The sequence below is a fragment of the Sarcophilus harrisii genome, chromosome 1, assembly GCF_902635505.1.
Source record: "Sarcophilus harrisii chromosome 1, mSarHar1.11, whole genome shotgun sequence".
Lineage (NCBI taxonomy): Eukaryota > Metazoa > Chordata > Mammalia > Dasyuromorphia > Dasyuridae > Sarcophilus > Sarcophilus harrisii.
This window is the reverse complement of record NC_045426.1, coordinates 716,212,750-716,238,027: the sequence shown is the minus strand read 5'-3', so window position 1 is coordinate 716,238,027 and position 25,278 is coordinate 716,212,750. Positions and strand designations below refer to the sequence as shown.

At 36.4% G+C, this 25,278-nt stretch overlaps 2 protein-coding genes across 2 annotated transcripts in view; one reads left to right on the top strand and one right to left on the bottom strand.

Annotated features, from left to right (window-relative positions):
* Positions 1 to 25,278, top strand: part of LOC100928103 (vomeronasal type-2 receptor 26-like) — a 441,302-nt gene that overhangs the window by 35,825 nt on the left and 380,199 nt on the right.
* On the bottom strand, positions 6,242 to 24,926 carry LOC116420907 (vomeronasal type-2 receptor 26-like). The gene is made up of 6 exons (XM_031949127.1): positions 24,577 to 24,926; positions 19,220 to 19,511; positions 17,021 to 17,824; positions 11,057 to 11,284; positions 9,674 to 9,797; positions 6,242 to 7,152 (listed from the first exon to the last, which is right to left on the bottom strand). Exons 1-6 carry the CDS (start codon positions 24,837 to 24,839, stop codon positions 6,242 to 6,244), a joined length of 2,622 nt encoding a protein of 873 aa, XP_031804987.1. The 5' UTR covers positions 24,840 to 24,926.

The window sequence follows — 25,278 nt, the reverse complement described above, 5'->3', positions numbered from 1 at the left end:
ATAACATATATAAAAAACACATAACATAATATAGATTGTTTTGAGTTTCAAAGAAGATAACATATGTAAAGTACTTTGAAAATTTAATATGTAGTAAACTATTAACACCCTTATGTCAATAATAAAACTTTTAAAAATATGATTATGCCAAAAGATGCAGAAAAACTTGATAAAGAACACCCATTTCTATTATAATCTATAATAATTATAATAAATTGTAAGTATAGCTATTGATCAATTATTCTTAAATTGATTTTTAATGCATTTACCTAAAACCATTAGCAAGCCTCATCTATGATAGAGAAAAGCTAATAAGATTTTTCCATTAATCTTTCACTGTAAGATTAGAGATGACAAAAGGATGCTCATGGCCATCAATATTATTCAATATTGTACTTGAAATCCTAGAATAGAGCTATAAGAAATGAAAAAGAAGTGGATAGAATCAAAATAAGAACTGATGTAACAAAAATTTCTCTTTTTTGCAGACATCATGATACAGTTGGAAAATCCCAGACTCAATTAAAAACATAGTTGAAATAATTAATGATTTTAGCAAAGTAGCAAAATATAAAGTAAACACATGAAAATCAACAGCATTTCTATATAACACATATGCAAAAAGAGAAAGTAAGAGATATGCCATTTTAAATAGCTTTAGTCAGTGAAATGGGCAGAATGAAGAGACTCAATAAGAGTAATATTGTTCAAAGAATAATTGTGAATGACTATATTATTCTGAGTATTTAAATACTTAGTATTCAGAATAATATAGTCATTCACAATTATTATTTATGACTTAAATACTTAAGTCACCAACAACTTATGAAGGAACATGCTTTCCATCTATGGAAAAAGAATTGATGAGTAGGAGACATTGTTCATGTGTGTTCACATGTCCCTTCTTTTGTGCAAGGTATGAAGAAGAGAGGAAAACAATTCCAAATTGAAAATGTCACAGAATATAAATAAAATTACATTTCTAAATAAATAAATAGTTAATGAAAACCACTGTATCCCTTCTTATCAATTCTGCATTTAGGTATTCCCAGAACCTTCAGATAATCTTCATATGGCAGGGTTTCCAGGCTTCTTATCCCTTCATTAAAGTTATATTCCTGTGTCTCTTTCTTTCTTTCTTTTTTTAATTTTATTTAATAGCCTTTTATTTACAGGTTATTTGTATGGGTAACTTTACAGCATTAACAATTGCCAAACTTATTGTTCCAATTTTTCACCTCTTACTCCCCACCCCCCTCCCCCAGATGGCAGGATGACCAGTAGGTGTTAAATATATTTAAATATAAATTAGATACACAATAAGTATACATGACCAAACTGCCTGTGTCTCTTTCTTGCCCTAACTGCATATCACATGCTGCTGAAAGTGCAAAATAATGGAACATGAGACTCTTTTTTCATCTTCAGAAATGGGTTTTCCATTTGTTGTAAGACATTGACACTATATGCAAATATCATAACTCTTCCTCGACGAATGAATTTTAGCTTTGCAAACCTTACAACAAGAGAGCAATAAGTGATTATTAATACTGAATGGCAATGGTGAATGAAATTATCTTTGCAGAAATTTCGGTCACTTTTGTGTTTCAACCAAAGCAGATGGGATTTCCACGTACTGTGGTAATCAGACCAGGATTGGATAAGCACTTAGTTTTTAGTGTACTGTTTCTAGCCTATTCCTCACATCTGGAGGCAAGAATTTGATCCTTAAAAGGCTGCTTAGACACCTAGGGAACTGAGAAATTCTACTATTGCTTCTAGTGAGAATGTTATCTTATGGTCTAGTCCACTTGTGTGCAGACTTGGTGCTACAGCTCCCATTGTACCTGCACATGATACTTCAGTTGAGAAGATGATCCTATGGCCATGGGTATGCCTATATTCAGAGCTGCATCTGCAGCCTCCATTGGACCTGCACCTGCTACTTCAACCACTTATCACCTATCAGCACAGGACTCTTGAGAAAGCTAAAAAATAGTAAAATGGTTGGGATGATATCTTCAGGGTTACCATATCAGGAGTAGAGTCAGAATGGTGGTGAAATCTATGGTGTCCAATTCTGTTTTCCTTATCTGTTATTTTCCTTTTCTGACATATGAGGCAATCTGGTGGGTATGGAGCAGTATCTATGAGCTGTTTTAATTTACACCTCACACTTACCAGACTGGTTATATCTACCATTTGACCCCTTCAGAAACAGTACTAGATGTGTGTGTCAAATGTTTAAGAAAAACAAAAATGACATATATGCCCAAAAATATTTATAACAGCTCTTATTGTGGTGACAAAGAATTGGAAACTGAGGGAATGTTCATCAATTGGGAAATAGTTGAGCAATTTGTGGTATATGGTTGTGATGAATATTATTAATCCATAAGAAATAATGCTTTCAAAAGTACAGGAAAATATTACATGAAGTGATATCAAGTGAAGTGAGCAGAACCAAAATGGTGTACAGAGTAACAACAAAGTTTTATAATGATCAAGTGTGAATGATTTAATTATCTCAGCAATGTAAGTATCCAAGACAAATCCAAAGGGCTTAAGATGAAAAATACTACCTACCTCCAAAAAAAAAAACCTAATGGAGTTTGACTGCAGAGAGGAGCATACTTCTTTTTTTCTCAATAATATTTTATTTCTCCAAATACATGTAAAAATAGTTTCCAATAGTAGTTTTTTATTAATTGTTTTATTTTTCTGATTATAAGTGTGTATTAACATTTTTAAGACACATTTCTTTATAAATCATGTTGTGAGAGAAAAATCAGAATAAAAAGAAGAAATCACGAGAGAAACTCCCCCCCCCACTCAGAAAACTGTGAATATAACATGTGTTGATTTACATTCAATCTCCATAGTTCTCTTTCTGGATGCAGATGGCATTTATTATTATTATTATTATTAAAGCTTTTTATTTACAAAATATATGCACAGTAATTTTTCAACATGGACCCTTGCAAAATCTTTTGTTCAAAATTTTCCCTTCATCCCCCCCATGCAATGTTCTTCTCTAAAATATATTGTTTTCTGGGTGCAGGTTTCTCAGGAGGTTTCTAGAGGCAGCCTTAGTTTCGTTCAGTGTAATAATCACCTCAAATTCAGCCAGGAGTTAAAGTCCAAATCCTTTATTGTTTCTGTCAAAATCTTATCTCCTTCACTGGGGCCAGTTTTCTGAAGGCCTTCTGGATCTTGGTTTCAGTGTTCTCCACAGGACAGCCTGCCACCACTTCTCTGTCTTTGTTCTGCCTGGCTTGTGAATCTCCTCGACTAAATCCTGGCTCTGAATCTCCCAAAGTGCATCCTGGTTGAGGCTCCTAGCTTATATATTCTCTCTTAAAGATGTGAACTCTAATAAGTACTAAGTACATTAGTGAACTGTTAAGCACCCTGCTAAACAACCATTGTCGCTATCAATTCCACTGACTTAGCATCTTGTAAGAATTCTAACACTCCCATCCCCTCCCCTAACTGGCAAGTAGTCCAATACATGTTGAATATGTTAAAATACATGTTAAATCCAATATATGTATACATATTTATACAGTTATCTTGCTGGACAAGAAAAAATCAGATCAAGAATGAAGAAAAAAACTGAGAAAGAAAACAAAATGCAAGCAAATAATAACAGAGAGAGTGAGAATGTTATGTTGTTGTCCACACAGTTCCCATGGTTCTCTCTCTCGGTGTAGATGGCTCTCTTCATCACTGAACAATTGGAACTGGGCTGAACAATCTCATTGTTGAAGAGAACCATGTCCATCAGAATTGATCATCATATAGTCTTGTTGCTGTGTATAGTGATCTACTGGTTCTGCTGATTTCACTCAGCATCAGTTCATGTTAGTCTCTCCAGGCCTCTTTGAAATCATCCTGCTGGTCATTTCTTACAAAACAATAATATTCTATAACATTCATATACCACAATTTATTCAGTCATTCTTCAATTGATGGGCATCCACTCAGTTTCCAGTTTGTAACGACTACAAAGAAGGTTGCCACAGTTTTGCACATGTGGCTCCTTATCCATTCTTTAAGATCTCTTTGGAATATAAGCCCAGTAGTAACACTGCTGGATTAAAGGGTATGCACAGTTTGATAACTTTTTGAACATAGTTCCAAATTGCTCTCCAAAATGGTTGGATCCATTCACAGTTCCACAAACAATGTATTAGTGTCCCAGTTTTCCCACGTTCCCTCCAACATTGTTCATTATCGTTTCCTGTCATCTTAGCCAATCTGACAGGTATGTAGTGGTATCTCAGAGTTGTCTTAATTTGCCTTTCTCTGATCAATAGTGATTTGGAGCACTTTTTCATGTGACTACAAATAATTTCAATTTCTTCATCTGAAAATTGTCTGTTTATATCCTTTGACCATTAATCAATTGGAGAATGGCTTGAATTATTATAAATATGAGTCAGTTCTCAATATATTTTAGGAATGAGGCCTTTATCAGAACCTTTGAATGTAAACATGTTTTCCCTAATTTCCTTCTAATCTTGTCTGCATTGGTTTTATTTATACAAAAACTTTTTTAACTGAATAGAATCAAAATTATCTATTTTGTGATCAATAATAATCTCTAGTTCCTCTTTGGTCAAAAATTCTTTCCTCCTCCACAGATCTGAGAGGTAAACTATCCTATGTTCTTCTAATTTGTTTATAATATCTTTCTTTATGTCTAGATTATGAACCCATTTCAACCTTATCTTGGAATACAGTGTTAGGTGTGGGTCAGTGCCTAGTTTCTGCCATACTAGTTTCCAATTTTCCCAGCAGTTTTTGTCAAATAGTGAATTCTTATTACAAAAGCTGGGGTCTTTGGGTTTGTCAAATACTAGATTGCTAGAGTCATTGACTATTTTGTTCTGTGAACATATTCTTTTAATCCACTGCTCTATTTCTTAGCCAATACCAAATGGTTTTGGTGACCGCTGCTTTATAATATAGTTTTAGATCTGGGACAGCTAGAAACTTCATTTGCTTTTCTTTTCCTTAATTCCCTTGAAATTCTTTATCTTTTGTTCTTCTAGATGAATTTTGTTGTTATTTTTTTCTAGGTCAGTAAAACAGTTTCTTGGGAGTTGATTGGCATAGCACTAAAAAAAATAGTAGTTTAGGTAAATATTTTATCCCATCAACAATGATTTTAAATGGAATTTCTCTTTATCTCTCTTGCTGTTGGATTTTGTTAGTGATGTATAAGAATGCTGATGATTTATGTGAACTTATTTTGTATCCTTCAACTTTGCTAAAGTTGTGGATTATTTTTAATAGCTTTTTAATAGAATCTCTGGGATTCTCTAAGTATGCCATCATATCATCTGCAAAGAGTGATAATTTGGTTTCTTCATTACCCACTCTAATGCCTTTATTTTCTTTCTCAACTCTTATTGCCGAAACTAGCATTTCTAATACAATATTGAAAAGTAATAGTGATAGTGGGCAACCTTGTTTCACTCCTGATCTTACTGGGAATGGTTCTAGTTTATCCTCATTACATATGTTGCTTGCTGACAGTTTTAGATAGATGTTACTAACTGTTTTTAAAAGAAAAGTCCGTTTATTCCTATACTCTCTAGTGTTTTTAATATGTATTAAACAGTATAATATACAAGACAGAGCACTGGGTTCTAAATGAATATTTGCTAGAATGATTCATTAATTCAGGCTGAAGGGTATGGGTGTAGGCAATGGTTGCAGAGGGGGTAGTATGGAAAAGGAGATGTTGTCATAAATTTACTTCAGAAGAATCAGAAATATCAAGTGTGAATCAAGAACTTTATGTGAGGGACCCTAAAATGTCATGTTGGCTGTTAGGATTCTACTGGAATTAGTTCATACCAGCTCCAGAAAGCTCATTTTTAAACTTTCAGTGAGAACAACAATCAGACTAGAAATTGGAAAATGCTATCAACAGAGTTTGACTTATTGGTTTATTAATTTCTAGATTTCATGAAATAATAGGAAAATTGTGTTTTATTTTATCTAATCATAAATAAACACTTTCTGATACATTTTCAAAGAGTTTTGTTCAAGCATTTACAAGTATATCCTAAGTGTCCCTGACAGCTTATGGGAACAGAAAAAAGAAACAGATGAAGGTTAAATGTCAATAAGTTGGCTAAACATAGGATTCTCACATTGATGAGGTTTATTATTATTGAAACATTCTGTGCTTCTGGCAGGAATTCTGAGACAATATCCTAGAATAATTTCAGCCCTTAGAATGCACTTTTTTCTTTATCCTTTCTTGGGTATTCCTTTCTGGTCTCAATAGGATCACATAACACTTGGGAATAAAGATACAGCCCAGTAAGCCAGCACTGGAGGCCAGGATGGAGAAGATCTCTACAACAACCATAGCTTTGCCCCTGGTACTCTGATACGTGGGTAGGAAGGAGACCCAGACACTGCAGAACACCAGCATGCTGAAGGTGATAAACTTGGCTTCATTGAAGGTATCAGGCAGATTTCTGGCCAGGAAAGCCACCATGAAGCTGCCCAGGGCCAGGAAGCCCATGTAGCCCAGGACACAATAAAAGGCAACATCAGAGCCCTCATTACATTGAATGATGATGTGACCATGTTCAGAATATGGGTCTAAGTCTGGGAATGGTGGAGAAGTTCCCAGCCAGATGCCACAGACAATCACTTGAATCCCAGAGCAGATGAGGACAATAAAGTTGGATACTCTAGATTGTACCCACATCCTGATTCTCCTCCCTGGTCTTGTAACTCTGAAGGCCAGAACCACCATGATAGTTTTGGCCAAAATGGAGGACACGGCCACAGTGAAGACGACTCCAAAAATTGTTTGTCTGAGGAGGCAGGTGGCTGCAGTGGGACGACCAAGGAAGAGCAGGGAGCAGAGGAAACAGAAGGTGAGGGAGATGAGGAGAGCATAGCTGAGAGCCCGGTTATTGGCCTTGACTATAGGTGTATCTTGAAACTTCACAAAAACCCTCAGAACCAAGGCTGTCAGGAGAGAGAAGGAAATAGCTACCAATGCCAGAGTCATCCCTAAAGGTTCTGTAATATCCAGAAAGGTCACGATCTTTGGGAAGCAATGATCTCTATTCTTATTTGGATACTCATCTTCTGAGCACTTCTCACAATGGTCCACATCTGAAGAAAATAATCCCCCCCAAAACAAGAAAGAAAGAAAAGAACCCAGTCAGATCCTCTCTTCTGTAGGAGAAGCTAGTGCTGGTGACCTACTCTCTACAATTAAATTCCATCTATCTTGTATATATTCAATAGTTACTTTGCTAGTTACACATTGTCTTCCCTACTACAAGGTGAACTTCTTGAGTGCAGAAAATAGTTTTGCTTTTTTATGTGTCACCATCACTTAAAACTGTTCCTAACACTAAGTAGGTGCTTAATAAACTCTACAGCTTCTTGCATGATCCCTAAATAATGATCCACATTTTGCTAGTTATGGTTTATATTGTGATTAGCATAAAGTATGAACCAAATCCTAGAAAAATCAGCAAAGTGTTCTTAGAACCAGCTTACCTTGAATAGACTTCATTATATCATTGGTTACCTAGGATTCACTGTAGTCTATTACTTTTAGATGTATTATTAACATAAAAAAGGAAGTAATTCCAGTGCTAATTCTGGAGGGACTCCATCATGAATTAAGTTATCTACATTCAGAAAGAAGTCTATATGTAACAGCCTTTTTTTCCCCCCTGGGACAATTCATTTCTATTCATAACCAAACTTGAAAAATACTCTTAATACATAATACTTTACTAGGTGAACTGGGGAGAAGGGGCAGGAGTTTTGTTTTTTATAGTGAGACTGTAAATTCTCCTTTATACTAAACTTTTCTCAGGTCTTTGCTGTTAGAGGCAGCAAGGAATCAGGGAGATGAGTACAAATCTAACTCCAGCTCTTTATAAGGTGAGTGGCCTGGCCAAATTAATTTATAAATTAATAAATTAATTTATAAATTAATAAATTAATTTATAAATTAATAAATATCTTTTTGTGTCAATTTCCACATGTGTAAAAGAGAGATATTACCACCATCCAAGGTAATTGTAAGAATTAAGTACCATAGACAATGAAGCAATATCAATACTAAATCTATTTACATCAAATAATATGGCATCCATCTATTTTTTAAAAAAAGTTAAATGGATTGCAAGTGGAAATAAACAGTAGTACAACAATAGTGGGAATTTTAATCTTCCTTTCTCCTAAATAGGAAAATCTAACCAAAAAGTAAATGAGAAAAAAGATATGGAAGTAAATAGAATTTTAGATAAGATAGAATATAAAAAGAATTGAATGGGAATAGAAAGGAATATACCTTTCCTCAGTGCTTCCTGCTATCTTTTCAAAGATTAACCATATATGAGAGCAAAAAAATAGAAATATTAAATGCATTCTTTTCAGAACCTAATGCAATAAAAATTATATTAAATAAAGTACCATGAAAACATAAAATTAAAATTAATTGGAGACTAAACAATCTAATATTAATGAATTAGTGGGTTGAAGGACAAATTATTTCATTAAAGAGAATGAAAATAATAACATTAAAACCTATGAGATATATCAAAAGTAGTATATATAATAAAATTATCTAAATTCCTTTTTTTCTTCCCTTTCCTCCACCCTAGAGATGAGAACTTTTTTGCTCTCTATTTTTTTTTTTGCTCTATATTTTTGGACTTTCTATATATTTTTGCTCTATATTGCCAAAGTATTCCTTGCAGCTCTTTTTATAATGGCAAAGAACTGGAAATTTCAGGGATGCCCATCACTTGGAAAGTGACTGACCAAGTTGTAATGTATAGTTAAAGTGGAATAATACTGTGTTATAAGAAAGGATTAGCTTGAGGATAGTAGAAAAAATGAGCAAAATTAAGTGAATATTTTATATAGTCATTGTTTTTAGAACAGCTTTGAGGAAACAAGTCATTTTGACTATTATAGCTCCTTTCATGTGGCTCTACCCTAACTTGGTCAAATTTCTCTTTTACATTTTCTATCAGAGAAGAAATGTGAAATCCTGTGCTCAGCTTCTATCATCACACATGTCCAAAAGAAAACCCTCTTCATTTACAGTTGTGATGGAAAATTTTTACCAACTGGCTTTTGAGGGAGGGGAAATGTATGTAAAGCCTACTTATAAATTGAATGCACATCATCAACTATTTCTACTTCCTTTTCCTAAGTCTGATCAACAAACAAATCAAACTCTAATTAATAACATTGGTTTAGTTCCTCTATGTAAATTTTCCTTTGTATAAATTTGCTACTCAGAGGTGAACATGAGCTGGCTCCTGCACACTCTTATTTCCCATATTACAATGCTCAGGCCCAGAATGAGGATGTGGTTCATGATTCATAAAGGAATAAAGGAAGACATCTAATATATACATATACACACATATATACATACACACACATGTTTCTTATGCTGTGACGTCTGATACAATTCGTTGCCTTTATATCAGTATTTCTAGCTATGTGTCCTTATCACAGACATTTATCTTGATTCTCTTTGCTGGTTATATCCTATTATTGGAGCAATGATATCACTTTGGGTTATCTATTATTCCAAAAACTCAACCCGACACGGTTCTATACCGGAGGCTCACTAGGGAAGCCCCTTGCAGACACTTACTAATTTGATTAGAAACTTCTCCTTCTGGGCACTGGGAACATATGAAGCAGCAGACAGCCTTTCCCTCCTCAACTGTCTTCCTGTATCCAGGGTGACAGCTCTCACTGCACACAGACTGAGGGGTCTAAGCCATTAACAAGAAAGTGAGAAGTACACCATTATCTTGAGAGATCTTTGTAGTGGCTAGTGTAGGCCAAGAAGCTATGTCCTTTAAATCACCTCTGATCTTTATATTTGCATCCTACATCAAGGAGCATCACTAATGGATTATCCAAGGGATCTCCTTTCTAGTCCTATCTCTGTCATCCGCTGTGGAAATTTGACTGAAACTGTTAACTTCTTTGGGATTTGAGTTTTGTAATTTGTAAAATGAGAGTTTTGTGCTAGACCATTTTAAGAAATTTTCATTTTTACTATTAAATATACCCTGGATCATTTTAATAGTAATGACCCCATCATATTGTGAAAGACTGGCTACCATCCAAAATTACATTTACCCTTTGAGTATGCAAGGATCATAAACTTGTACAATGGAAGTAAATTGATTCCTATTTTAGGGCCCTAGTCAAAGAGAACCAAAGGAAAAGTTGTCAATCCATGTTCAAAAATCTGGGCTACTTGCTTCCAGAAAAAAGTAATATTGTATAATAAAAGGGTTCTGTTCACCATTACATCACATTATGTGAAAAAAAGAAATGTTGTTTCATTTACTGCTGAACCAAAACTGAGAATGTGGTCAAAAGTCAATAATTGGCCAAGAATTTTTATCTTAGTTCTCTCTGACAGAAAAATGCTATCACCTTCTTCATAATTAAATGCTTCAGACTCTTCCCCAAATAACACTAATATGCAGGCAGGAACCACAGGAGACTGTAGCCCTGACCTGGAGATCTAACTCATCAGTGTGAGAATGAGTTAGGATGACAATCTTCAGAGCTTTATAACAACAGGAGTGTTATGGAAATGTCAATTATTAAAGAACATTTAGATATTTGGATTGGATAAAATGTAGGTGACAAATTTTCCTTTTCCGGAGAAAGAAAACTTTGTAAAGTGGCTGAATAAAATTTTGGCTTAATTCAACTGAACTGAAAATTTTTGCCACCATTCATGAAGATGCAGGGAGTAGGATAAGAGTTGTGTCTTTGGGATCAGAATGTATTGGGCCAATTAAAAGTTTCAGAACTTCAGTTTTTTATCTTCAAAGAGGTAGACAAGGAGATCTTTAAAGTCTCTTCCTGGTCTATTCCTAAGGATGCTAAATATTAAAGTTTTAGGAAAGACATACAATTGCTTCAAAGGCAAAAGAAAAAATATTGAGTGTTTAGTGAGATATATATTAATGAGAATAATTTTTGTGTTCACAGGCAAATAATTTCTGACCTTTAAACCTGACCATCCCCAATCGATGGCTTCCTCATGTATGGTGAAATCTTCACCAGGTGGAGCACTGGGGATGAATTGGCCCACTTTCACCAGGAGTTCAGTATCATTAGGAAGGGACACATAGTTCTGAATGTCATATTGAGCCTCAGAGCTTCTTTTCTCATCCATAAACACCAGGTCACCAGCGCTGTTGTTGAAATGAATGTTCTTCAGAAAGGAGTGAAGCTAAAGGGGAAAAGACATTTCTGTCATTTCTTGGTATCTGAAATCAGGGTTTTCCCAGAAGCAAAAACTGTGCAATATGTCAGGTGGATGCTGGGTTTAGTGACCAGAAGATTTGGTCCCTGTTTGAAAAATGATACATGGGATGTAGAATTCTGCCTCACCCACTTATTAACTCTGTGTCTGTGGCAATTAATTCATTTTCTCTGGGCTTACTAATCACCTTTGTAAATAAAATACCAAAGTGCATATCCTAAAGTGCTATGAAAATTACAGCTGTTTTTCTTAATTTTCTTGAAATTTTCTATTTGTCATGAAACATAAAGGGGGTCAGAAAAATGTTCAAAAGAAATTTGCTCTTCAGTTTAGAACTATGCTCAAAAGGTTTTCAATTCAAAAGGTGAATACCCTTTGATCCAGCAGTGTTACTACTGGGCTTATATCCCAAAGAGATTTTAAAGAAGGGAAAAAGACCTGTCTGTGCAAGAATGTCTGTGGCAGCCCTGTTTGTAGTGGCCAGAAACTGGAAACTTGAGTGGATGCCCATCAATTGGAGAATGGCTGAATAAATTGTGGTATATGAATATTATGGAATATTATTGTTCGGTAAGAAACGACCAGCAGGATGATTTCAGAAAGGCCTGGAGAGACTTACATGAACTGATGCTGAATGAAATGAGCAGGACCAGGAGATCCTTATAGACTTCAACAACAATACTATATGATGATCAATTCTGATGGACGTGGCCCTCTTCAGCAATGAGATGAACCAAATCAGTTCCAATAGAGCAGTAATGAACTGAACCAGCTACACCCAAAGAAAAAATTCTGGGAGATGACTATGAACCACTACGTAGAATTCCCAATCCCTATATTTTTGTCTGCCAAAAACGACCATTTTATACACTATTTCAAAGTCTGCTTCTTTTTGTACAGCAAAATAACTGTTTGGACATGTATACTTATATTTAAAATATTTAACATGTATTGGTCAACCTGCCATCTGGGGGAGGGGGTGGGAGGAAGGAGGGGAAAAATTGGAACAAAAGGCTTGGCAGTTGTCAATGCTGTAAAATTACCCATGCATATAACTTATAAATAAAAATCTATTAAAAAAAACAAATAAAGAAACAAAGACTGGAAAAAAAAGAAATTTGCTTTTTATAGGAGGATTTGTGTGTTGAGAAAGAAGTCCATGATTTTGGTGGGATCTGAATGTATGTTCTTGGAAGGGATACTTTATTCAAAGGAAACAAAGAGAGCAACAATTTGTTCACTTATTATAAATATCCAAATTGAATGGTAAGTTGAATTGTATGCTCTCCTTGGTCCTCAGCATAAACAGAATTTGAGAGTTTATAGGTCTCTGAAGAGCAACTATCTAATATAAATTCCCTTCTGTAAGGCCTGACCCATTATTAGCAAACTTACTTTCACCTTACACTTACTTCTTTTTCATTCACTTTGTCTTCAAGCCTTCACTAAAATATAATTCCATCCTGAAAATATTGCTTTCTTTCTTACTCTTTCAGGTTTTGTTTACACATCTCCCAAAATCTCCTGATTTGTTGATCATGATGGAGGAGTCAGATTACTCCTTGTTCCCCATTACCGCTTCCAGATCAACAGCATTCATTGAGCCATTTCTCTTTTTACTATCACAATGTCTCCTGATCACCAGAATATTCTTCTTTCTTCCTTAGGAAAGGGTTCAGGGCTCAGTTTTTCTCTTTTCTTCACTTCATTTTCATATTAAGGGGACTTCAACATACATATTAATAGCCTCTTACATCCCTTAATATCCCTGTTTCTTAATGTATTCATTTGCCATTATCTCCTCCTTTGTTATATGCAAAAATGATCATGACCCTTCACCTTACCATTACTTACAAGTGTTTTAATTGCTTGTTTATTATCAGTGACAACTTTGCTAAACTTTTTTCAATTTATTTTTCAAATGGTTTTATGATTTGACTCTTATTCCCTCTAACCCACATTTCTTTTTAAAACTTTCATTAGGTATACTCTTTACCTAAAATCAGGGTCAAAGTCAAGTAGTCTATTGAAATTGACTGGCAGATAGGATTATACTACTTGCAACCTATAGAAAATATAGTTGGAACTAGGAGATTTGGAAATCTAGTATGAGAAAGAAAGGAGTGAATATATCAAGAGCTACACCACAAAGCATGGGCAGGATGGGAAGACAAAGCAAAAGAATAAATGGGAAAGTAAGACTGATATTAGGCAGAGAAGAAAGATCTAGAGGAAGATTATCTCACAAGTCTCGGGTTCAAATTACTAGTTGTATCCATTTTTTTTTTAAGAACTGAGAAAAGTTCTAAGGAAAATTTTACTCTTTCCCCAACTTTTCCTCCTGATACCATGCATTATAATGCTGTCTGTCAACATGCATTGTAATACACTTGGTTGTTTCTTTTCCTAGATATTTCTGATAACTTGAAGTTTGCTTAGCCAAGTATACCAATGATTAGCTAGATATAGATATAAATTTAAATGATGTCCAAGAACCTAGCTTTTGCCCAAACAAGTCCTCAGAGAGATTGTCCCCATAGTATTGTTTGAGTTTTACAAATAGCTGTGTGATTCTTTGTATTGGTATCCCCAGTATCTAGTACAGGGCCTAACACAAAGAAAATACCTAATAAACAATTACAAAACATTTTACTTGTGAAGAATGTGAGAGCCTGATTCTTCATTTGCATGTGAAAAATCCAAAATGGAAAACAAACTTGCTTCTTGTTGATATTTCTACAACTATTCAATCATAGCAATAGGAGCAGTTTAGAATTTTTTAAATTGTGCAACTCTGAAACCCATAGCTTATTGGGCAAACTGTCACTGCCCTGAATATGGCCTAACTTGCAGAGATGAAGACTATTCGTTGGTTGGATGGATGGTTGGACGGTTATTGTAAATTTAGGAAAAGGTCTTTCACTGAAGAAGCTAAACTTGCTGTTGAAAGAGTTGTCAAAAGAAATGACCTGGGAGGTAGCAAGAGTAAGAACTGAGTTAGTTCATGAAGGAGTAAAAATCAAAAAATTTTTTGCCAGCCCAAGGCTAAGGTCATAATTCTATTGGAAAGAGACCTGCAGTATCTCACCCCTCCCAGGAAAGGACACCAAAGGAGCACCTATTAATTGAACTGGATGAGCACTTATCAATTTAAACAATTGTTGATTGATTAACTTTGAGTCTTTTCATTTGTATATGGAAAGTCTAATAGAAAAAAATGAACTTTCTCCATAAAACATAGATTGCCACTGTGTCTATTTTCCCAGTTATTTATTTGCATAGATCAATAAGAGCACTTTAGGATTTTTAAAAATTGGACAATTCTGAAACCAATGGATTACTGGTCAGATGACATAAACTTATAGCTTAGCCTGCAGGGATGAGCATTTGGCAAATTAATTGGATGACCAGTTTAAGAAGAAGTGTCTCACCGAAGAAGCCCTGCTTGATTGCTGGTGGAGTTGTTGAAGTGAAAGTCAGAGCTGAGGCTTCAAACTTGGAACTTGGAAAGAAAGCTTCTGCCCATCAACTGCTAATGGTCTTTGCTCAGCAATACTCCGGCAAAGAGATGCAGCTGGTCTTGGTGCTGAAAGTAGTGAAGAATACAGCTTTCTTTGGAAAGCAAGCTCAAGGAAGTCCCACAGCATGATCAGCTGTGGTAGTAAGTGGTAATATTGATCATGCTGATCATAATCAGCATGATCCCACAGCAAGAGAATTACCATATTCTTTGAAAAGCAGCAAGCACCATCTATTATTTGACTAATTTATTCACAAAGTATGTCACAGGACTTTTTGAAACTTCCTTGAAGAAAGGTCATCAAGGAATGTGGTTTTAAAGGTGAGAGTTTTTTTGGACAAACGTATACCACTTTACCATTGCCCATTCAGTTGTGGGGTTTTTTTTTTCACTATGCCCATGCAGACAATGTGTATTTGTGTGTGAGGGTGTCCTGGTGCTCCCAAAGTGAGACAGTTCATACACTGCCCTTGTGACAAACTTTGGAAAGGAGAGCGATTAGAGGGAATAATAATGAGTTCAGTTTTGGTCATGTTTACTTTTAAATGTATATATGAAGTCCAGTTAAAAAGATATCTAATTGACAGCTGACCATGCAGAATTGGAAATCAACAGAGAAATCAGTACTGGCTAAGATTCAATAATTATCAACATATGAATGAAGTAAATAGAAGCTAGAGAAAATAGTACATAATTATAGTCACACTGTATGATGATCAAATATGATAGACTTAGAACTTCTCAACAAATCAGTGACCCAAGACAATTTCAAAAGACTTGAGATAGAAAATGCCATCCACATCCAGAGAAAGAACTATGGAGTCTGAATGCAGATCAAAGCATACTCTTGGCACTCTTGAATTTTTTCTTCCTAAGGGTTTTTCCTTTCTATTCTGATTCCTCTTTCACAGCATGAATATGGAATATGTTTAACATGATTATTCAGATATTGCCTATGTCTGATTGCTTGCTCTCCTGAGGAGGGGGGAAGAAAGGGAGGGAGGAAGAAAAATCTGGAACTCAAAATCTTTCAAAAATAAATTTTGTGAACTATTTTACATGTAATTAGAAAAAAATAAAATAATATTAAGTGATTAAAAGTAAAAGTCATCAGCATAGTGATGATAATTGAAACCATAGGAGCAACTGAGATCCCCCAATGAAATATTATAAAAGATCAAGGAGACGAGCTAAGGACAGAATCCTGTGGGACACCCAAGGTTAACAGGACAGTCAAGATCCAAAAAAGATTCTATAAGATTATCTGCTAGGTCAAATCAATCAAAGAGCCCACAGTCAACAAACACTGATACACTTACTATGTTCTAGGCACTCTGCTAAATATGGAGTTATGTAGAAATGCAAAAGACAATCCATTCCCTCAAGATACTCACAATGTGACAACATGCAAAGAACTTGTATCAAAACAGTATCTTAATGGATAGAAATAATCACCAGAGGAAAATCAGTAGCATTAAGATGGATTAGGAAAAAAACTATCCAAATAAAGTGAAATCCAAAAATGGAATGGAAGAAAGTAGGAAGGACAATGGAAAGAGGGAAGGAGAAAATTTTAGTCACAGAGGATAGTCAGTGAAAATAGTAGGAAAGGGAAGTATTTTGTATGAGAAACTATAAAAAACCCAGTGTCACTAGATCAAAAAGTGTGTTAAAGTGTAGTGGAAGACATAAAAAGACTGGAAAGTTATGAGGTGAACCAGATGATAAAGAACGTTCAATGCAAAACAGAGGATTTCTGTTTAATAATGGAAATCAAAGGAAGATATCACAGTTAAGATTAAGTACACAAAATGTAATAGAGAGAAAAGGAAAGTGCTTTCTAAGTTCAAGAAATCATTTTCATAAGAATAAGTATAAGGTGGGTGAGATAATTTTAAGAAGCTTTGTAATAATTCATGTGAAAAGAAAATATCCAGAGTTTTAGTTGACTAAAGTTTACTATATGCTAACATTGTGTCCAACAGTCCCATAAAGCTAAAAAATATCACAGTAAATCAAAACTGATGTAGTTTCCAGAATATGAGTTTTTTGAGGGCTCCATTGTATACTACCCTGTTTAGATTGATTGTGAAATCTAAAGATTTTGTGAGAGCCTACTGTAAGTGTCATTCAAAATTTCAAGAATCAGCAGTGGATAGGACCAATTTCCAAGGGACCGTTACCTGCCAAGGATGAGGCACCCAATTTTCTCCAGCTTTCTCAGATACAAACTCCGATTTCATCAAAAGCTTTTCATGAAGGACCCAAGCCACAGCATACACAGCATTGTAGATGGTATAACTCAGGCCAGACATAGTCATATCAAAAAGGAATATAGGCAAAGCCTCCAAGGTAGCATTTGGTACACAATTTTCTTCTTCCAGATTGTTATATTTTTTCTTGCACCAAAAAGCTGACAACCAAAAATCCTTAAGCACAATGTCCTCTGGGTCTTTATTTGGGTTGATTGACCTGAGAAAAGACTTAAAACCAGGAACTTCACTGGTCTGGTATTTAAACGTAAGAGCTCCATGGAAATTGTAACTATCAAAAGAGTGAGGTCTCATGGTGATGTCCCAGTGAGAGGTAGCGATCCACACCTTTAATGTTGGGAAATAGGGAACTTGTGAATGTCTCAAAATCATTAATGAATCTGTGTCACCATGAATCACAACTATCCTGGATGGAGATTCCATTATCCTGGACATGAAATTCATCTCTGATTCCTCGTGTCGTCTCTCACTGACGGGGACCTTCTCCGTGAAGGCCGCACAGACATCACACTTTGCCATCTCCCCTGTCATTGCCCGAAGGAATTCCTCACCCCTGAGATCATCCGTGATCACCAGACCTACCCAGGTCCATTTAAAATGGACCAGTAACTGGACTATGCCTCGGGGCATGGAGGAGTCCCTGGGGGCCATTTGGTAGAGAGAAGGAAACTGGGTTTTATCACTCAGGATGGGATCAAAAGGGCCAAAACTGAGCTGGAAAATAAAGATATGTGAAAAATTTTGAATTACATGAATGTGGTAGTAACAATAGAATTGTTGAAAATTAAATACTCTCATCAAGTAAATTTTTTTTCTTTTTGGAGAGAAATGCAATGGATTTTAGAGTACACTCTCATTTATAGGGGAATTTTATCCAACCCAAATTTCTATTTTTATCCCTCTCATTTAACTACTTGCTTGGTAAAGAATGAGTTCTCCTATTCTTCCACTGTTACCACTCCAGCTAAATGGTCTTTTGGATCCTTCCCAAATATATGAAAATATACTTGTTCTTGCCCAAGAATTGCTTATTATTCAAAAATAGTTATGTTTCAGCCATGGTGATGACCATGTTTTTATGGAAACAAAAACACTTGAATCATGTGTTGGTGGATATTGTACATGTTTATTGAGACCAAAGTATAACAACTATAAAAAAAATAACAGTTGTGATTTAAATCAATGTAGTGGTTTCCTTTTTGACACTAGAATGTGAATTTTACTTACTTAAAGACACTTAGAAATAATAATTAATAATTTAAAGAATTTTGCATTTACCAATGCTATCATTTGAACACTTTGAATATCATTTTATAGATTTTTATTCACTAATCTACAAATTTCAATATAGACATATTAAACCAGCTGTTGAAAAAGGCATGATTTGCTGTGCAATTATTAAATCACACAAAGTTTTATATTACCTAGTTACATACAATGTACTTGGATCTGAGAGAACATTGTAAGTGATATTATTACTATGATAGTAATTAGCATACTTTTTTCTTCAGCTCTCACTGGATGGTGTTATCCTTTGACCACAGTAAATGCTAAAAAGATCAAAATGAAAAGCAATCTTGTAATCCTCAGACTGACATTTTACAACATATCTGTGACACCCTATATATACAAAGTCACCTATGACCCCTTTATTGTCAAATCAAATTAACTTTTTGAAGTCCTCATCCCTATTGATATCTCTGCAGCTTTCCATGCTATGAATCATGTTCTTCTCCCGATAGCTTGTCTTCTGTTTGTTTTTCTGTTACTCTTTGTTTTCTAGTTCTCCTGCTACCTGCATGACTGATTCTCTTTAGTCTTTTCTCCTGTATATGCACCAGGTTTGGGATTCAGTGAATGGAGCATTGAATCTGGAATTAGGAAGATTTGAGTTCAAATAAGTCCTTAGATCTTTACTGGTTGGGCGACCATGGGCAAGTTATAATCTTCCTGTGCATTTCAATTGGGAATAAAACAGCACTTGTCTCACAGGGTTGTTGGGAGGACCAAGTGAGCTAATGTATTTGTAAGAGTATTTAGCACTTAAGGTTTGGGGGAGATAAAGGTTTAGAATGTATCAGGCCCAAGATCATCTACCAATATCACTACCTGTGGGAAGTGGTAGAGCTCCAGCAAGGTTCCCATTTGTATAGACAGAGCTGAGGTGGCTCCTCCAATGACAGCCACAGACTTGTCTTGCCTTCTGCAGCTGAAGTTAGGGACGAGCTGACCCTCCCCTGTCAACCACCTCAGGGAGCTCTCCAAGGTTCTCTCATCACTGTGGTAGGCATTGTAGACCTGGAATCCCAGAGAAATGTTGGGCAACAGAACAGGGTCCCTGTTGATCTGCTCCACAGCAAACCTTATGGTCAAAGCCTGCTGGTAGTTTTTGTGGAGCCACCTGAGTGAGAATCAGAAAGAACCAACAAAGCCTGATGAGAAAATATATTTCAGAAGGAAAACTTTTACAATTAAATGAGGTTCAAAAACTAAACACTCCATCTCCTTTTGTTTTTACGATAATAACAGCAACAATAATAATAACACTGATATAGTGCCAGTCTATTATTATCTATTTTATCCATTTAATTTAATTTATTATTATCTATTATTATATAGATTATATTACATTATATACAGCATGTAATATAATATGTAATGTATAATATATTACTATAGGTTAATAATATATAATATATTATATCTTCATGACAACCTCAGGAGATATATCCTACTATTATTATTCCCATTTCAAAAATGGAAAAAAGAGGGGAACGGACAGCCAGTAAGCATCTGAAACCAGATTTAAGTACGTTTTTTTGACTTGAGACCTGTCCTTCCAACCACTGTTGTACCTTTGTGCCCCAACCTGATTAAACATAACAGGATCCCTCAGCCCTGCATGATACCTGCTGTATGATGCTTATCATGTTAATGGCTATTTGCTTCGACTTTCTTATTTAAATGTCTGCCAAACTCACTCATTTATTCAATTAATAGATAGTGAGCAAATATGATATGGTAGATAATGTCAATGATCCAGACGGTTCTTGCTTCCAGAGGGGCTCTATGATACCGTAAGACAGGCAAGAAATGCCCACCATTAATACAAGGTAGCAGGGGATATGTGCACATGCACAATAGGAAAAAAACATAGAATGATAAATGAGGGGAGCTCAGTTCCAAATGAAGTCATAAGAAATGGCTTCCTGAGAAGCAACTAGTTGGTGTAGTGGATAGAGCATTAGCCTGATATCAAGAGGATCTGAATTCAAATCCGGCCTCACATATTAAAACACTTTCTAGCTGTGTGATCCTAGGAAAGTCACTGAACCCCAATTGCCTCAGTAAAAAAAAAAAAAGGCTTCCTGAATTTTGTCATAACTCTTGAAGAATGGACTTTTAATCAACTATTAAATAACTATTAAAGGCAAGCTGTAACTATAGACATTAGGAATTTACAGTAAAGATTGAAAAACTTCTGGAGATTATCCTGAATGAATAGATCATTGGGCCTGGGCTCCTGAGTATAAATCCAACATCAGACCCTGGGCAAGTCACTTAAACCTCTGCCTGCATCAGTTTCCTCATATGTAAAAATGAGAATAATAATAGCACCTCTCTGGCAGGGCAGTTGTAAGGATCGAATGAGATAATAACTGTAAATGCTTGACAGGTAGTACGTGGCACTCGGTAGGCACTATGAGTAAAAGGGCGCTGCTTGCAATTATCATCATTATCATCAAGGAGATACCTTCATAAACAAGGATCAAAAGCAGATTGGGAAATTGGAAGCCCATCAAATGTGAGATTGTGTTTATGTGTGACTGTGTGTGTGTATTTGTGTGTACTTCATCTTCTCCACCTCAGTTCCTGACTGACAGAGGTTTACAAGTGAGGCTGCACTGTTAACAACGTGTGCCAGCTGAACAACAGGGGCAGAGCCCAGACAAAATTTCAGTCTTTGCCTGGCCATGAGAACATTGTCTGTGTTGTCTAATAAGGTTCTGGAAGTGAGGTCCAATTCCAATTTGTCTACTGCTTTGAGCGCAGCAGAAACTTCCTTGAGAAACAATACCAAATCCTCATTCACCACTCAAAGGAAAATCAGAGCCCTCTCCACTTCTCTAAATGTGACCCATACTTTATCATCAGTTTCTGGAGATCCCAAAGTATTCATGTTTACTCTAGCTGGTGTCCAGATACAGCTCTGCATTCCCATGAAAGGCAACATTAATGATGTCCCAGTTCCCAGTCAGGGGAGGATTCTCTGGTCTGGAACACAAAGACATGTAATCACAGTGTGAGTATGGAGACTGAGACTCACAATATGGGAATGGAGGAACAAATTACCATGAATCCTAGGAACTCACCTCTGGAGCTTCTTGGGGACAAGACCCCTGTGGAAGGCAGAAGGGCAGAAGAGAAATATCACTGAGAGACACAGGCAGAGACATAGCTAAGGAAGACAGAAGGTAAGTGAGACAGAAACAAAAGATACAAAGATAATAGACACAAAAACAGAAAGATAGAATCAGAGAAAAAAATAAGTTCAAACTTCAGCTTTGTAAGACAATCAGAGAGATGAAAATTAATTTGCAAGGGGCAGCGAGGTGGTGCAGTGGATAGAGCACCAGCCCTGAAGTCAGGAGGACCTGAGTTCAAATGTGACCTCAGACACTTAATATGTCCTGGCTGTGTGATCCTGGGCAAGTCACTTAACTCCAATGGCCTCAGCCAAAAATATATATATTTACTGAAATTAATTTGCAAAAACAAAAATTGGGCAAGAATAAAAGTATCAATGACCATAGTCACTGAGATTTCAGTATTGATTTTTCTTTTAAAAAGAGAATGCTTTGAGAAAGAAACTCAATTAAAATGATTTCTTTCATACAGAGAGCTACTTACTGATAATTCCTGCAGTCCTTGTTAGACTGACTTGTAAAAGCTGCCGCTTTTGTAAAACTACTTACTTTCACTGAATGCAGAGAGATAAAGCTTCCTATCATCAGATTCCCATTTCTGGTCAGGCTGGAACTAATTTTAGGAAAGCAAAGGGACTTCTTACTCCTAATACATGGAAGCAGGAAGCTGCAGGAGCAGTCAGGACCAGGGTGGGAAACAGTCATAAAAAGCCCCTTTACACGTGAAAGCACCATCTCTCTGAATATCAACTAAAGTTCCAAACATAGGAAGGAGACAAGGAGCTGCATGGACCACAGACCAGTAACTAAAATATTACTGATATCCAGTCTTGAGTCCTCCATCTATAAACTGAGAAAACACAAAGGAACATGATTCAGGACTTTGTCCAGGACCAGGACAATGATGTAAAACACTGAACTGATTTTACAAGGCTCCTCTGGTTATTTGACAGGACTGTCTCTCGATAACTTTGTAATTAGATAAGGAAGGGGTTGTTCCTTTTACCCTTCGGCCCACAGAGAGACTTCTGGGATCATCAGGAGTTCTGGAGACTAAACTTCCTTCTGGATAATTGGAGCATCTCCAGTTATTTCTCTGTATCCAAGGGGAGAATAGAAGTGGAATAACATGCTTTGATATCTTCCTACTATTTCCTAGCAGAGCCCACAGAAGGGTTGAAACTTTGAAATCTCAGTGACCTCTTTTCATTTTGAGGTCCTCATGTGTGTGTTTCTAGGTGAAAAAAGAACCACAGGGACTCTGAGTCTGGTCCATGTATTTTAGAAGAGTCTATCCTAGTGTCCCAAAGGGGATAAGTGAGGCAGTTGAATACTGCCCTCGAGATGGAATTTGGAAGAAGGAATGCTTGGGGGGGAAAGTTCAAATATTTGTCATAATGATCTTAAAATGTGTCCAGGATATCCCGTTCAAGTTGTCAAATTAAAGATGTCAAACTTGAGATCAATAGAAATGAAAGAATTAATTCTGCTTACTAGAGCTAATTTGGAATTTCTGAGGGAGACGTGTTTTCTGCCACTGAACCTTTTCCATAGTCGGCGAGAAAACTTGTCTCTTTTTGTTGTTGTTGTTGTTAACTTCTGGGTTAGGAATAGTCTTGGTTGAAGGAAACTGGACAAAGGAAGGTTTACCAGCTCAAAGGTCTGTGACAGCATGGAATCTCTCCAACAGACTTACAATCTGGAAATATTTTTCTGTATTCTGACCTTTCTCTGTTTTCTCATCTGCAAAATGGGTATAAAAATAGCACTTCTATGGGAGGGCAGTTATATGGATCAATTTCAATAACAACTATAATTCACTTAAGAAGAACAGTAGGCACTATATACTGATGAGCTATTTATAAATATCATTTCTGGGAAGAGAAATCTATAAGTGTAAGAATTGGAGGTAGATTGGAAAATAGGAAAGCTGTCAAATTTGTACATATATAATTTCTGGTCAGATCTTCCCAAGATTCATTTCAAAGTCTATAGACACCTGAAGATCTTTGGAAGAAATATTCTGGAGGAGGAGTGTGTGTGTATGTGTGTGTGTGTGTGTGTGTGTGTAAGTTTGGATCCTACTCTCATTCATGATGTGCAGACTCCCAGAGGTTTACATTTGAAGCTGAACTGTTAAACAAAGGATTCCTGCTGTACTTACTTCTTGGTTTTCAACAGGAACGGGGCCCAGACATAATTCAGTCTCGGTGTGGCTATGAGAACAATGTTCATATGGTCTAATATCATTCTGAAAGGTCCAATTACAACTCGTCTCCTGCTTTGAGTTCAGAAGAAGTACTTGAGAAACAAACCCCAAATCATCACACATGACTCAAGGGAAAATCAGAGCACTATACTTTTCTCTAACTATGGCAGAATTCTCTAATAATTCTCTAATTACAATGCATTTTATCATCAGCTTTTTATATCCCTAAGGAGTCATTGTATTCGGTCTGCGACCCAAACATACTTCTGTCATCACAAAAAATGCAGTACTAATGATCTCTCAGCACCTGGCTGTAATCCGGTCAGCATTGTTAGGCTTCTCTAGTCTGGAACACATAGACATGAATTTGTGGTGTCCGTATGGACCCTGAGGATCAGGATACGGGAGGTAGAGAAATAAGTAATGGAGAATTCCAGTCACCTTCATCTCTGGACTTTCTCAAGGGCATGACCACTAAGGAAGGAAAGAGAAGTACAGGAGAGAAATACAGGAAAAAGAGAGAGAGCTAGGGAGAAAAGATAAAGAGAGAGAGAGAGATACAAACAGAGAAACAAATAGAAACCAAAGAGACATGAGTACAAACATGGAGGCGACAAAGAGAAACAGAGAGAATGAATATTCTCTCTTTAGCTTTGTAAGATAATCAGAGACATGAAATCTGATTTGCAAGAGCTAATGGAGGAGACAGAAGAGTTGGAATATAAGTAGTTGTAGTAGCTGGGGCTTCCCTGTTTCCTCTTTCTGAAAAGAGGATGCTCTGACTGGTCAGTTCAGTTAAAATGAACTCTTTTATACAGAAAAACACTTACTGATAACTCCTGCAGTCCTTGTTGGGTTCACTTGTAAAAACTGCAGCTTGTATAAGACTTTTCACTCTCACAGAATACAGAGGGAGAAAACCTCCAATCACAAAGTTCCCATCTCTGTCAAGGCTGGGACTGATTTTGGAGAAGCACCTGGGTTCCTCTGTCCTGCACACAAAAGCAGGAAGCTGCAGGAGCAGTGTGAAGAACAGGCTAGGAAGCGGCCAGAAATTGTCCCTCTGAACGTGAGGCATCATCTCCCTGAACATCAACCAAAGCCCAAACCTGGGAGGAGTCAAGCTGCCTGAAGCAGAACAAAGTCAATTGCTGAGTCACTGGTGGATGGGGAGCTGTCCGGCAACTGAAATATCGCCTGTGTCCAGTCCTGAGTCCTCCATCTATAACTGAGGAAACACAAAGGAACATGAGTCAGACCTTATCCGAGACAAAGACAATGATATAAGACAGAGGGCTGAATTTATAAGGAACCTCTGCCTACTTAACAACACTCTATTTCCCAGTACCCTTGTAATTAGGTAAGAAAGGGACTTCTCCTTCTCATCCTGCCCCCCCCCCCAATCCTGCCCTCTTCTGCCACAGCCTCCAAAGACACATCTGGGATTTGCAGGAGTTCTGGGGATTGTCCTTGCTTGAGGCATCTCCAGCTGTGTCTCTGCATCCAAGGGGAAAAAGAAGTGTACTAACACG